This window comes from Syzygium oleosum, unplaced genomic scaffold, assembly GCF_021117445.2.
Source record: "Syzygium oleosum isolate NSW1041296 unplaced genomic scaffold, Sole_v2.1 Sole_v2.43, whole genome shotgun sequence".
In the NCBI taxonomy this organism is placed as follows: domain Eukaryota; kingdom Viridiplantae; phylum Streptophyta; class Magnoliopsida; order Myrtales; family Myrtaceae; genus Syzygium; species Syzygium oleosum.
In genome coordinates this window covers 88,518-103,810 of record NW_026607527.1, presented here as the reverse complement: position 1 = coordinate 103,810, position 15,293 = coordinate 88,518, and the positions used below count along the sequence as shown (strand labels likewise).

At 37.0% G+C, this 15,293-nt stretch overlaps 1 protein-coding gene across 1 annotated transcript; it reads right to left on the bottom strand.

The window, feature by feature from the left end:
* Positions 1-4,690: 4,690 nt before the first annotated feature.
* Positions 4,691-9,308, bottom strand: LOC115693432 (uncharacterized protein At5g19025). Its single transcript, XM_030620422.2, has 2 exons — positions 8,565-9,308; positions 4,691-4,986 (listed from the first exon to the last, which is right to left on the bottom strand). The coding sequence occupies exons 1-2, from the start codon at positions 9,281-9,283 to the stop codon at positions 4,941-4,943; spliced, it is 765 nt and encodes a 254-aa protein (XP_030476282.2). The 5' UTR covers positions 9,284-9,308; the 3' UTR covers positions 4,691-4,940.
* Between the last annotated feature and the right edge of the window lie 5,985 nt (positions 9,309-15,293).

Here is a 15,293-nt window from a genome sequence, read left to right as displayed (position 1 = left end):
CGACGGAGACCTAGTCTTGAATGCCAAGGACTTGGAATCAGCGTTGGGGTTTCTATAACCAAGCGCAGAATTTCGAGTCCAAATGCCGATACCTAGTCATACATTTGGAAAATGTTTTTCGACTTTTTTGTAAAGGTAATTATTTTCCTGAATTTAAGCATAGATTTTCTATTGATTAAGAAAACACCATTAACTCATTTTCCTAAGTGAACCAAAAGCCGGAAGATAAGAAAAATGTTTTTTCGGAATATATTTTCCATGAAAATAATGGAGCCTAGTCTACCAAACACCAGTTTGTTTTTTTTTTCCTTTTTGTTTATATTAGAAAGACCAAATTTTCTATTTTTATTTATATACTAGCAAATATGAACAAGTGTTTTGGTGTATGCAAATTATTGAGATCTGAAATATTAAGCAAAATTACTTTATTACGTAATATTTGAATCATTATATAATGGAGAAGTCCATTGATAAATATACAAAATACTTATAAATTGTACAAATATATATATAGAGAGAGATAGAGAGAGGATTAATTTAGAATTTGAATTTTTTATAAGACTGTTGTTGTAGGTTAGAAATCCTCCAAATTACTTTATTACGAAATATTCGAATCCTTACATAATGGAGAAGACTATTGATGAAAATGCAGAATACTAATAAATTGTCTGAATATATATAGAAAGAGAAGAATATTTTTCTAATTAATTATTTTAGGACTGTTGTTGTAGGATAGAATATATCTAAATTTTAATATTTGAGCACGCAAGACATCGGCCTAATACCCTAAAACACCTTTAACTTTAACTTTTGTCCCAATTTTATTTTTTGTCTCACAAAAACTTCAAACTTTATGTCTTGTTCCAATTCTACCCTCAACTTTTTTCGTCCCATAAAAAACCCTCAACTTTAAATTTTATCCTAATTCTACCATAAACTTTTTTTTTGTCTTATGAAAAATCCGAAACTTTAGGTATTATTCCAATTTTACCCTAAAATTTATACAATCTCATAAAAAACCACAAACTTTTACTTGAGTCATAAATATGTCCCCATTAACCTTCCATCCAAAATTTCTCATTAATAACCGAGACATGGAAAACTTTCAAGCACAAGCTGTTTGAGTGTACCGAATGCAAACTCTCTTATCGCGAGAGATTGAACATTCCCAAGCACAAGAGATTGACGAGCGCAAAATCCCTCAGGCAATTTTGACGGAGGGTTAATGGAAAACAGATTTGGGATTTAAGTAAAAATTGGTCATCTTTCTTTAGACAAAAAAAATTATAGCGAAATTGAAATTGAACCTAAAGCTGGGATTTTCTAGTTTAGGGTATAATTGATATTAGACCTAAAGTTGAGGGTTTTTTATGAGATAAAAAATGTCTATGGTATAATTGGGACTAGACCTAAAGTTGGGGTTTTTAATAGGATAAAGAAAAGTTTAGGACAAAATTGGGACAAGAGCTAAAGTTGGAGGTTTTTTTAGGGTATTAGGCCCAAGAGATCAGATAGAATCGTTAATTTACGATTTTCCATGGACACATATTTATAAGATAAGCAATTAAGGATATTTGTGGGGGTTCCTTAAAAGTATGAGGTAATTTTTACTTTATATAAATATCTTTTAAAATATCAGAATGGTAAAATCAACCTACTTATGATATAATTTCAATTTATAACTTGAAAAAAAATTTATGTCGCATTGTCTAAACTTTGCGTGGATATTTATTTTTTTTCCACCGTGAGTTTAAAAAAAAAAAAGCTGAGTACTGACCTGTGGGTTTTTTCTTAAAACATGCGAATTTAAGATCAAAACACCTATGCCTCGTGGTGGTAAATGGAAATGAACATGGGTCACAATTTAGGACCATTTTTATGGAGAAAAGAAAATTGAGAAAATTATACAAAACTCCTGAACTTTGAATATTGTACATGTTTCTCTTGAAACTTTCAACTACTGCACATTACCCCTCCGAACTTTCATTTTGTTACCGCCCTTAACTATCTCTTCTATCTTCCGTAAGCATTTTACCTAATGGGGGATTCCATCTCACTTTTTTTTTATTTTATTAATTTTCTCTTTTACACTTGGCTTCTGTAAAAAGAAAATAAAAAACTAAAGAAAATGGGAAAAATAAATTAACTAAAATATTACTACAAAAATATATCAAAAACAAAATTTATAAATAAAATTTATAAATTTTTTTATGAAAATATTAATAGAAGCAATTAGATATTGAAAGGGAGGGGAACACAATTAAGTAAAAAGGAAAAAGGCCTCAATAGCATAAAAGTCAAATAACAAAAATTGGACACTCCTCATAAATATTTTTAAATGGTTAATTAAATGAAAAAATAGATTGATTAGTTAAAGCTACTTAAAAAGATCACCCTGGATTTTGGTAAATCATTTTCTTTCGTGAGTTGAGGATTTCATTTACTTGCATAATTTTTGCACAACATTTTTTTCTATCAATCATTTCTTACATTAATTAACCCTTTGAACATAATCAATATCAATTTTTGTCATTTGACCTTTTTTGTTATTGAGGCATTTTCCCTTTATTTACTTTGTGTTTATTCTTTTTCTTAAAATATTTTATTTAGTTTTATCAAAGTGGCCATATTTATCAAATTTAAAACAATTTTTTATTGTCTAATACTATTATTCATATTTATCTTTTTTTCAGTTATTAGTATGTCAATTATTTAGTTTTCGCCAATTTTCTATGTTTTCATTTTTTTTTTCAAGAGTTAAGGATAAAACAGGGATTTCTTAAAAAAAGATGACATGAAAAATATTCTTTTACTCCTTAAAAGTCATATGTATTATACATGCTAACGGAAAAAATAACGAAAGTTAACAGTAGTAACAAAATAAAAATATATTGAGATAGAGTAATAGTGAAAATTCGAGGGTAAATACTACAGCTCACTCATCCACACTCGGTTGACCATCGATCTCTTCCGGCACCGACGACTCTCTCTCTCTCTCTCTCTCTCTCTCTCTCTCTCTCTCTCTCTCTCTCTCTCTCTCTCTCTCTCTCTCTCTCTCTCTCTCTCTCGTCATCTTGGGTCCAAAACTCAGCTCGGGGGGCTCGATGCGATCCCGGCCTTGCGTTGGATCTCATATATGGCGGCTTGGTTGGGCCTGAGGTCCAGATGGGTCGGCAAAGGGCAAGCATCGAGGGCCGTCGCCGACCCCTTGCCCGATCAATTCCGGAGAGGGTGGGGGAGGGGGCACCGCAGTGGCGGCGGTCGATTTCACCGTCCATTCAGCAATCACGGTCAAACGGATACAACGCTCCCATCACATATTCAATGGTTCTACTGAACACTAGAGGCACATTGGAATTACTTTTGATCACGAGGTCGCGAATTGTTTTTTCTTTACCAATAACAACAATGGAATTCTTCTTAATATTATTTTTATTTTTATTTTTATATATTTTCTTCTTCTTCCTTCGTCGTTGTTGTCGTTTTCAATCGATGACAACAATGGATTTTGACGAGGGGAAAGGCGAGGGGATAAGGACAGAAAAGCAAAGAGGATAAGCTTTGGCACAATTTTCATGCGAACTTATTCTGGTAACATATGCGGTGTAGATATCACCTTAGACAACTTGTATAATAGTAGTTATACCAAAATAAGTTTCTTAAATCTTGTTACAAAAACATTCATTTTTTAAAATTTGGACCTTTGGCTTGTACTCTCGATGGAAAAAAAAGAAAGAAAAATTGGTCACACAAAAAAAAAAACTTGTAATTTCTTCTTTCAGATGTCATCATAAATCGATGAAAAAGATTCACTAAGGAAGAGCAATACTATATGTGTGAAAACGAAACTTTTATTTTTGCTAACTAGTCGTCAATTACCAATGGTATATGATTTAATGCACAAACAAATCATACGTTTGTATGAAGTGTCAATCTACATTATATTCAATCTTTTTATTATTATACTATCACTCTATTTAAAAATCCTCTGTAAAATTATACTTTACATCCATAAATTTGCGCACTTTTGCCACTCCTTGCCATTGAAATTTCCTCTGTTTACAGACTGGTAATTGAATAAAATCTTACTCTGTCTTATTATGAGTATGTGCGAGAATTGAATTTGTTCATGCACGCGCAAATCTAGTCATATAGGAAAAATACTATAACGATAAAACGTGCAATTAAAACATGGGAGGAAAAAAGGCAATTAAAAGAGACCAAGCCGAGCAAATCGAGCAATTCGAATTGAAGCAACCGGTTCAATTAGTTCAATCTCAGTTCATATTTTTCCTCCAATGTTAGCAGTGACCACCCAACCAAAGAGGCTTATGCCCATATCACAATCTCAGACAGCTTCCCCAGTTACTAAATGTGGCATTTGTCTTTCTGTGACATGAAGTCTTCCTATCTTCTTTTTGCTGTTTTCAGCATTTTGTGAAATGGTTCGGCTTTCTGGGTTGAAAGAGATTAACAACAACATCAAGAATAAAGATTAGTGCAACACAAATCTAATCATGAAGTTCAGTGCATAACTATTTCTGACAAATGCAGTGACTTAGACACGAAGCACTCAGATCCCCGCCGCGACACTTTGACCTGCGAACTTGAAGCTAAGCTTAATGAGTTCCAGAAACCCTCTATTGATCCAGGTTGATCCAGGTCTATCCAATTTTGATATTCTGAGCTGTTATTTATGAACTTATTCGCATCATATTGCGGTATGTCCTTCCAAAATAATTTGGAAATGTGCAGTACATGGAAGGTTTTTTTCCCAGACATAATTGAAGAAGATATGACCTATAAGATTAAAGTAGTTCTGTCTGATCAATGGTAAAGTCTTCCAGAAAGAAGGAAGGGCACTGAAATCTGAGTGGTGGACATGATGGTAGAAATGTCGGACAGAGCAAATGTAGCCCCCCTCAGAGCGATCGCCATAATCAACCCTTATCTCCTTTCCCATTGTGAGCAACGCCGGCCAGGGCCCTGCAAAAATCATCATTTATGACTGACGATACAGGCATTTTGAAATATATATTGTGTACCACAACTTCAAACTTTAAGTCCGACTCTTTACTACAAGCAATTTTAATCATCAATGTCGTGGCAGCTACCTCATTCAACACAATGGCATGCAACCTTGCTGAAACAATAGAATAAATATTGAGCGAACTAACAAAAACAACTTGAATGAGTATTCCAGTGTCAACAGAAGCTGCAAATCGGTCTCATAGCATGCAAGTTTTGAAAATCTTAAATGGTTGTCTTATAGAAATGATAACACTCAGCAAACAACAGAACTTTCTATGAATTATAATCTAATAATATACATTGCCCCTAACTTCTAAAGTTCTAAATGTTCTTTCTCCAATTTGAGTGTTGCTGCCACGAATTACAACATATGCTCAGCCACTTGGGCCAACCTTAGGCGGCGCCCCTGGCAAGGGCGATGGAGGCTGCTAAACTAGGAAATGGACCTTCCTGATCTCTCATTGAACCCATCCAGGTAAGTTCCAATCTGAGGGTTCGCCTCAGCAATTCGTTGTGCATTTATAAGAGTCGCAAGATAAAACTCACATAGATGCTTAAGGTGACTACTATCCGCCTAAATGGAAGGAGCATCAAAAGCTTCACTGGTGCCGGAAAAGTAAAGAATTCCTAGAAGTTCTCTCAATTAAGATGCCTCCAAGGAAACTACTGCAAAGTTTTTGCTTGCGGCAGCTATTTTTACGATCACATTCTTTTGCATATAAATACCCCTGTGAGCAACCTTATAGGTGCTTTGCCTTTCTGCCTGAACAAAGAACAAGTTTGCAAGGCCACAACTCTTGTATGCATACAAATTGGATATTGTCCAACAACACTGCACTCTTTTTAAGAGCGAAAACAAGTAGCTTATTCGGACCTATGCCACATACATAGATTGCATTAACCAGAATCAGACTATTACTTGAGAGTCAAGGTCCAGAACAGTGCTATCAAGGTGTCTATACAGGTATACGGTAGACGCTTTTTGCATGCAGAATAGGGGTGCTTTGCAGCTGTCATGGGTCTTCAAAAGGAACCAGGACAGGAGCAAAGACATCCTAAGAAATCTGCCCGTGGACTCCACCTCGAGCGACTGCCTGTGGACCCTACCTTAAGGGACCTTCCCTTTTTTAGGACAATACAAAGATGCGGCTTTTGAGAAGAAAGGCAGGCTTTTCTTTTAGAGGCATTCCTCCTAGCTCCCAACAGCTTTTCAAGCAGCCACATTTTCTCTTTATTCTTCCTTCCCTAAGTCTAATCACACTTTTTACATGCAATTCGATGCTTCCTTCATCGAAAGAAAGTACTCTTTTATCTGTCCAACTCCCTTCTTTCCCCAAGACCAGGGGCTCTTAGGGGAGTGAGATTTGACGAAAATAAGACGAGGCCAGAGAGATCTCAAATGGTGCGAGAAGCCAGTTTTGGCAGTTCATGAAGACCACCACATACCAACTGCTTTTAAGGAAAATCACAATAATACTTAGAGACGCTACTTCATACGGACAAGCTCCAAAAAAGAAAGTAGAAGAAGTTCCAAGTTAAAATGGGTGCAATCTTTCCCAAGCAATCTGCCATTTTGAAAATTATACCTTTTCAATGGAAGATCGGCCTTTTGGAATACTAAAATCAGTCTAAACTATAGATAAGTATGTAGACGTCTTATACGGTTTTTAGTATGTAATGTGATCTTTCAGTCGTGAATCAAGCTTATTAGTATGTTATTGTCCTAAAAATAACTAAAAGATGATATTTGATTTCAAGAAACCTGTTTAATTTTGCCCAACCCTACAATAATTTAGACATAAAACGTCCAACGTTGCCAAGTTCAACCTATTTGTCCCACAAATCCAGGGTCCAGGTATCCTTCATCCAGTAGACACCTTCTTAAAATTGCAGATACCTCTAAATACATATTCCATTTATCAGTCAAGACTCCTCGATCAAAAGGAAACACCAAAAGACCCCACCATACAGCATCGTCTATGTCTTGAAATTAGCCTATAGCTTATACCCAAACAAGCTATAGCATCAAGCCATATGGGTATCTTAAGTTGTCCAGGGATCAAAAGAAATAAAAATCTTCTCAAACTTACAGAAAAATCAACTACCCATCTTCTTAGTGCATTGTATATGCCTCAGGAGTCTCCTTCCAACTGCTTTAACCAAGACACATTCAAAAAACCATCTAATGAGATGAGCCCCTTTTTTTTGTTTTGAAAGAAACACACACCTTTGGGTCATTATGATTTTTTTTCTTTGGCCTTGGCTGGTGGCTTCTAGGGAAGTTAAATATCTAGGCTTGTTTGCCCCTTCTAGGATCAAAGAAAGTGGTTCAAGAAATCGAGATTCTAAACTATACAAGGGAGATACGTTTTTTGATCACGTCTCTGAAGAGACATGCAAGAGATACTGAATAGCTAAAGAGAAGTATAAATCAATCCCAACAAAAAAAAAAATATAACCACCACCACCAAACAGAACAAATGAAATATGGAAGAGCAAGTCAGAACACAATTGCACAAGAATAATGAGTTCTTGTCCTGTCATACGAGAGATGGTTTATTCAACCAAATCAACTACTGATTAGATCGCATCATGGCACCAATAAACCCAGATATGAATGCACCACAACTCCTACGCAAGAGCACTCCTCATGTGAAAATTACACAACCTTCTAATTTGGCATAACATTGTTCCCACATAGAAGATTTCTAAATACTCAGTTACTATAAATACTTTCAAGTACTCAAAAGTTCCACTAAACTCACAAGAAGCTGCATATATATTGGGAGATGTAAGATACCAACACAGAGAATTCAATTGAGAAAAGAAAAGGTAACCAATAGCACAAGCAACCAAGGGCACGGGCGCTAGACATTAATATATGCCCCCTAAAATTGCAGATGAGTTACTGGGCAATCCTTGAACAAGAAGCAGCTTATTGATGTACGAATTCACAATATTCGGCTATAAATCAGCAGTTGCCTCTGCAGAACAGAGCAGACCAGTAGAATCAATCTACTACCTAGAATTTACCCAATTGACACTCTAGGCAACGGTGTGAACGCTCAACAGCAAACTTTCACTGAAAATCACCCATATCAATATTTTACTGCTAACCGGCACGAATGCCTAATGAATGAGCAAAGACCCAGCCAAACAGGGATTATCATCTCTCTTCCAACTCCACTCGTATCACAAACGAAAAAAAAAGCAATCAGAATCATAAGCAGCTACGCAGACATTGATCAAACAAATGAAAAAACAAAACTTGACAAAGCACGCATTTGAAGAGGACGATGAATAGATGAGCCACTGGTTCAAAGGTCATGGAGATGCCAAGCGTGGCATTGACCTAGAAAACCCAGTTTTTGCACAAATTGAATCTCTGTGAAGAACCCTAAATTGCAACCCAAACAAATCGAACAACCAATCAATACCCAAACATCCACTCCCACTCCCACTCCCACCGATCAGTAATCGAGCATTCCAATTGGCAGCAAATTGAAAACAATTATCCCCAGAAGGGTACTCACTTCTTGTGCCGCCGGCCCTTCTTGGGCCCCCAGCCCTCGAGCTTGGCGACGGGGCAGCCGCAGCGTGCCCGGAAGAGCAGGACGGCGCGGCCGTTGGGAGGGGCCATCTTGCGGAGCTCGGCGCGGAGGCACTCGTAATCAGGGTTCGACTGGGTAACGCCCTTCCAAGGGAGGCGGTCGATCTCCTTGGAGGAGCCCGATCTCACGCACTCCTCCGTCTGGAGCTGCAAATCGAACTCCATGGCCTTCTTGAGGCCCTTGCAGCCGGGGCGGTCGCAGCGGCGGGACCGGGCGCCGCAGAAGCACTCGAGGAGGGCGACGGCGGCGACGAAGAAGGCGGCGAAGCCGAGGGCGTAGGGGACGACGGGGAGATCGAGGCGGAGGTGGATGGTGGCGGTGGCGGCGGCGGGGTGGGCGAGGAGGAGGGAGAGGGAGTTGAAGATGTAGGAGAAGTAGGAGGAGACGAGGAAGGCGCCGGAGAAGAGGACCAGGACGAGGATGAGGAGGTCGAGGGTGGCCGAGGGGGAGTGGGTGCAGAGGGAGGAGGAGGAGGCGTTGTGCTGCTGGTGGTGGCCGCCGCCGCCGGAGAGGCCGCCACCGCCGGGGCTCGGCGATTTGTGGTGGTGGTGGTGGTTGGGCTTGGAGGGGTTGAGTGTAGGCATGGCAGTGGGTGCTTGTGAAGAAGGAGGAGAAGCGGAGGAGAGGAGGAGATGGTGCATGTTTAAGAGAGACACAGAAGGCAATATTTTGTTTTTGTTTTTGTTTTTGTTTTTTTTATTTTTTAAATTAATTTTCTTTGACGGAAAAATGATCCGGATGGTCTTCGAATTTTGATTTAATATGTAATGCGATTCATGAACTTTTAATTTGTTCAATATGGTCCGTGAACTTTAGTTCAATTTTCAATGTGGTCCTAAACTTTAGCCCAATGTCCAGTATGCTTTTAATTTGTTTAATATGATTATTGAACTTTAAGTACACGTTCAAACTAGTCTTTCAACCAAAAAAAAAAAGTTAGTCCTTTTTTAATCTGTCCTATTTCTAACTCTCATTACTTTCTAACTTTTGCTCTACTTTTTGTAGAATGCGGGAGTCGAACCCTGCACCTATGATACTAGCGTCTTCACCCCTACTAGTAAGGCCGCATGCCTATTGGCTTATGAATTTTAGGTACATGTTCAAACTACAATATTGTTCTTCCATTGATTTAAGTTTAAGTATAATAATTAACATTAAAATCTGAATTTCTAATTTGTTCAATATACTTTATGAAATTTAGGTACATGTTCAAATCGGTACATGAATTGTATGAAAATATTTAATGATGTCTTTCCATTAATTTAAGTTCGGGGATAACATGGAACATTTTTTAACATGTTTCAAAAGTTCAGGGATCACATTACACATTGGGTTAAAGTTTATGAACCGCATTGCATGATAGACTAAAGATCATGATCATTTATATCATTATCCCTTCGCCGATTTATTTATTTATGTATTTATTTATTTATTATTGAGGTGTTAGTGCAGCAATGGGCCTTTCTCGTGGGGGGCGTTGGAGTGGAATCTGGGGAAGAAAAAAAAGCGCAAAAGGGCCGGTGCGTGAGGGTCACGCGCCGCGGGGGGAGCGTGGGGGAAGGAGTTAGTATTTTGCCTTTTTTAGGGTCCTGTTTTATAAATTCTTTGTTTGCTTGTCCTTTGGGCTTTCTCTCCTTGTTTTTTTTCTCGTGGGTTAATGAATGAGTACTTAATGATGTCTTTAATAAGATGGAGTTGGAGGGGGAGTTAGGGACTAGAGTGCAAATATCCCTTTCTTCAAGGACTGAGTAGCATCGCCGCAGGGCGGGCAGGCGGGGGGACGGACTTAGTATTTTGCTTTTTTCTAGGGGCTCTTTTACAATTATTTTATTTTGCTTGTCCTTTGGGGCATTCCTTCCCTTTTTGTTATGGGCTAATTTGTAGTTAATGATGGTTTTAATGAGGTGAAGTTGGAGGAGAGTAAAGGACTAGGGTGGAAATATTCCTTTCTTCAAGGGCTTAGTAGCATCGTTTTCCGTTTGGTTTGTGTTTTGTAGATTCACAACCTTTTGTGAACCTCTTTTTTTTCCATTTCATTTTGTCGTTTTGCCCTTAGTCGCCGCGTGCATCGAAGTCTGATTTACTCTCGATTGAGGTCACTTTAACCGTTTTTCTCATTTGCCGAGGAACCGCCGACATGTTCCGCTCATCCGACAACAGAAAAGAAAAGACAAGTGGCGCTGACGTAACATTGAAATAGTATCACATCAGTGCCGCGTTAGCATTAGCCCTCTAAAATGGGAGGGGAAGGGGGAGAAAGGAGCGGGAGTTTCTATGGTTGAATAACGTACCGTTTCCGCCATTAACGCAACTAGCATTTTCTTCTTTTAATCATTTTTGCGATCATATCACAAAGTATTTCAGTACGAAATAACATTATAAAAAATGTTGTAAAACTTTTTGTCTCATAATCATGTTATTTCAAATTGAAGTCTTATTTAAGCATAAAAATTTAACATCAGGTTACATTGTACGACAAATTAATTATATTTAAATAAAAAAAATCTTACGTAAATGTATTCACCAATTTGTTAATGTGTATATATTAACGTGTTTAAATATACCTACTTGTGTCGGTTGGCATGAACATTGAGTTACAATATATATTTCTTCATAAAATTTATGACACAATTATTTTAGGTGAGACACGATGTCATAGAAATTTTATTGAAATTTCTGTAATTAAAACACGACATGCTAAGGTAGGCTTCGGACATTCTTAGTCATGAAGCGATGGACGTCCATAAAAATGTACCCTTCCATAGCTATTTCGGGTATCCGACATGCTATGTGTTAGACAACCGAAGTCCGAAAAAAGTAAAATCAATATTACGACATTCGGTTTTTGATTACAGTAAATCGTTTCAAACCTTCGTATATAGTCATTAGAAAAAAAAATCGGTTTTACAATATGTTACTCGTATCTACGAATTTATGATTGCTAGTCGTAAACCTTTGTATGTCATCTAAATAATATTCTAATTTCATAACAATTACCTTTTGCTTCGTTGAGCTGTGTACGAGGAGGTTGCGCCACGTGCGATGCACGGGATCGACGATTAGAGGCGAGAAGGAAAAAGTTGAGAGAGGAGGGAGACGAGAGACGATAGGAGACAGACAGGGAGGAGGCCGGTGGTGGAGCTGGAAGAAGATACGACAGTCAGAAGCGACTAACTGCGGGCCAGAGTGACTAACTGCAGTTAGAAGTGACTAACTGCAGTTAGAAGTGACTAACTACGGCAGTCAAAAACTTGTCTTAAGTTTTAATTACAAGTTTAAGTGGATCATAAATAGGTCAGTTAACAATTTAAATAGATCATAAATGGGTTAGTTATTTCATAAGTGTAAGTGAGTCATAAATGGACAAGTCATTTCTTTAATTCTTTTAATTTTATGATTTTTCATAATTTTTTATTTTTTAATTTTTTTCATTTTTTCTTTCTTTTCCTTTTTTTTTCTAGGAAATCCAGCAAGGGTTGCCGACCGGGTCGCCGGTCGTCGGTCTCTGATCGGTTGCCGGTTATCACCGGTCGCTGGTCGTCAATTGTCGCTAGTCGGTCATCGCCGGTGGTTGTTCAGGTCGCTGATCGTCGTCGGTTGTTGTTGGACATAGAATAAAAAATAGAAGAGAAAAAAAAGAAAAATATAACATATAAAATATAAAAAAATCAGATTTTTTTAAATTATAAAAATTATCCATAGTGTTTTAGCAATATATATATTTTTAAAAATTTATAAGAAACAAGTTTTTCTAAATTGGATTTAATATTAAAGTCTTTTAGCAATATGGGTTAGGTTTGGGTCGTTATATTTGTACTACATAAATATTGATCAAAATGGGTTAGACCATTTTCGACCCCACCCAAACCCAACTCGATCCACTAGTTTGACACCCCTAGGGTTCTGTTGGTGATCGGGAGTTAGGATTTTGGGGAAGTTTTTGGAGGCTAGTTTGGCAGATGAGGGTAGTTTGGTCTTTTTCAAAATGGGATTTTACCATAAAAAATATGAAGAAGTATTTCGTGTAATAGAGGATGCAAAGTGGTAAAACTGTAAAACTTGAGAAGGTTTCGATATATTTTCCCCAAAAAATAATTTAAATGGGTATGGAAGGAGAGAGGGGGCTGGAATTGCAGACATCTACAAAAATATAGGACGGTGAAATAGAGTACTTGGATTTTTTTTTAGGCATTTGGCAAAAAACTTATTTTCTCAACAGCTTTCACAAAATTGCTCTTAGTTGCTTTGAAGTGATGTAACTTTTAAATCTTTTAAGCAAAAGTTGTGGCACTTTTTCTAGAAATTTGCAATAAATACTAAGATCGCTATGACTAATTTTCGCAATAAAAAATAAATATCATGATAGTAATGACATATAAAATGATAATGACAAAACTAATAACGATAATATTAGTAGCAATGATGAGAATAACACTTTCATGTTATTATTGTAATTATATGGATATATATATGTTATAGTCATTATCATAATTCTGGTATTATAAAATTTAAATAAGAACGATATATTAATTCCAGTCCAATAATGTTATTGGCGATTTTTCATCATTTCGATAGCCACGACAATCTTGCAGCAACTTTTGTCAAACTCTTTAAGTATTTATAACCATAACACAACACCTTCAAAATACGTCATATCGAACACACGTTGTACAGCTACAGCATAGTTCCAACACAATTGCAGCGGTATCGAATAGGCTATAAGTCTTCATGACAAATGATGGGAGTATCGATGGTTGTAGAGTTAAGGTTGAGGTCAAATTAGGAGTTTTAGGTGAATAAGGTATTTGGACTGAGATGGAGGCAATTTGGGAAGGAAAATGGTGATTCACAAATTAAAGTTGTAATTGTTACTTGTTAAGGGTGTGCATTGGTCCATATCCAATCTAGAAATTGGATCGGATCAACCGGTTCTAGGTGATTCTGGCGGGAATCGGTTTGATTGTAGAAACTATCCGGACCAAACCGAACCGGCGGAATTGACCCAAAATATATATTACAGCAGAAACCATAACAACCTTGAAGATAAAGAATTTATAGCAGAAGTCACAATAAATTAAAATAATACCGCCGGTTTCAAGGTGGACAGGATTGGTTCCCGGTTCCACATATTAGGAACCAACCCTGTTTGATTCGACTTCTGATTATAAAGTGGGAACTGACTTATCCTCGAATCGATCACCGTTAGTAACTGTAATTACTATCGTTTGAATTGGTGTATAAAATCAAACTCCGGGTGTAAACTAGTGATATTATAAAAAAGGGTAAAAAGTCATATGTATGTGAAAAGGTTTTTTACTTTTGTACTGATTTTCCCCAAGAGTCCCTAATCCCCAATTCTCAGACGCTAGTTTCGAATCCCTCACTTCCCGCATCTCAAGAGGACATGTCCCCAATGCCAAAATTTTTGCTGCTTGAATCAATTTGCAATTTAGAGTCTTATATGACATCTAATTAAAACATGAGCTAAATGTATTGAAAGTTTTAAAACTTGTCACGAAAGTGCAATTGAGTCCCAAAACCTTTTAAAAATGCAATTAAATCCTAAAATTTATCAAATTGGCGCAATCAAGTTATTCCATTAACTCCATTCAATTTGACTAACGGAAAATGTTGACGTAGCTTTTTAAAAAAAAATTATTTTCTCTATCCTATGTGGTGTTGACGTGGCTAAAACGACATCATTTTGGCCAAAATCTGATTTTTAATACAAAATTTATTTAAATTGTATTGAAAATAAGAAAAATTACAAAAAAGAAAGAAAGAAAAAAGAAAGGAAGAAGCGGGGTCCTCGCCGCCAATGCCATTGTCCGGCCGGCAATCCTTGCCGACCATTCCCCCACCTTTGCCAGTCCTTCCCGACGATGGTGGGGCGGCGGCAGCAACGGCGATGAGGGCTTCCGCTTCTTCCTTCCTTCCTTTTCTTTTTCTTTTTTGTATTTTTTTAATATTTTGCTTATATTTTAATTAAATTTAAATAAAATTTATATTAAAAAATTAGATTTGACCAAAACAACATTATTTTAGCCTCATATTTCATGTTTTAGCTGCGTCATCGCTACGTAAGATAGACAAAAAAAATAATACGTCGGCATTTCTATTAGCCAAGCTGGACGGAGTCTAGGAAGGATTTAATTGCATCAATTTAGCAAATTTTAGGATTTAATGCCCTTTTTGAAAGTTTTATGATTCAATTGTACTTTTGTGACAAGTTTTAGGGCTCCTTGTGCACTTATTTCATAAAAACATTGTGATCGCCTTTTCCTATCTCAATTCATAAACATCACACCTTATCTTTCTACTTCAACCAAGAAGAAGTATATAACGGTCTATCTGGAATTGCTTTTACCTTTTACGTTTTGCCTAACTAACTGTAGTAATTAAGATTAGACATTTGCAATTATATGTCCTTGGACCTCGAATTGCTTCTATACATAATACCGTATGGTGTTAAAAGTATAGCCGATCTATAGATGATCGACTCTCATATTGAGTCTAAAAATCCTGTTCAGATCACTCATGATATAATAAGATACTATATTTCTTCATAAAATGTCTAGATTGAGGCAGGCTTAACCAGGCTTGTGTGGGCGGACCTAGGCCAAAGAGAAAACACTCTTATCCAAGTTGGTC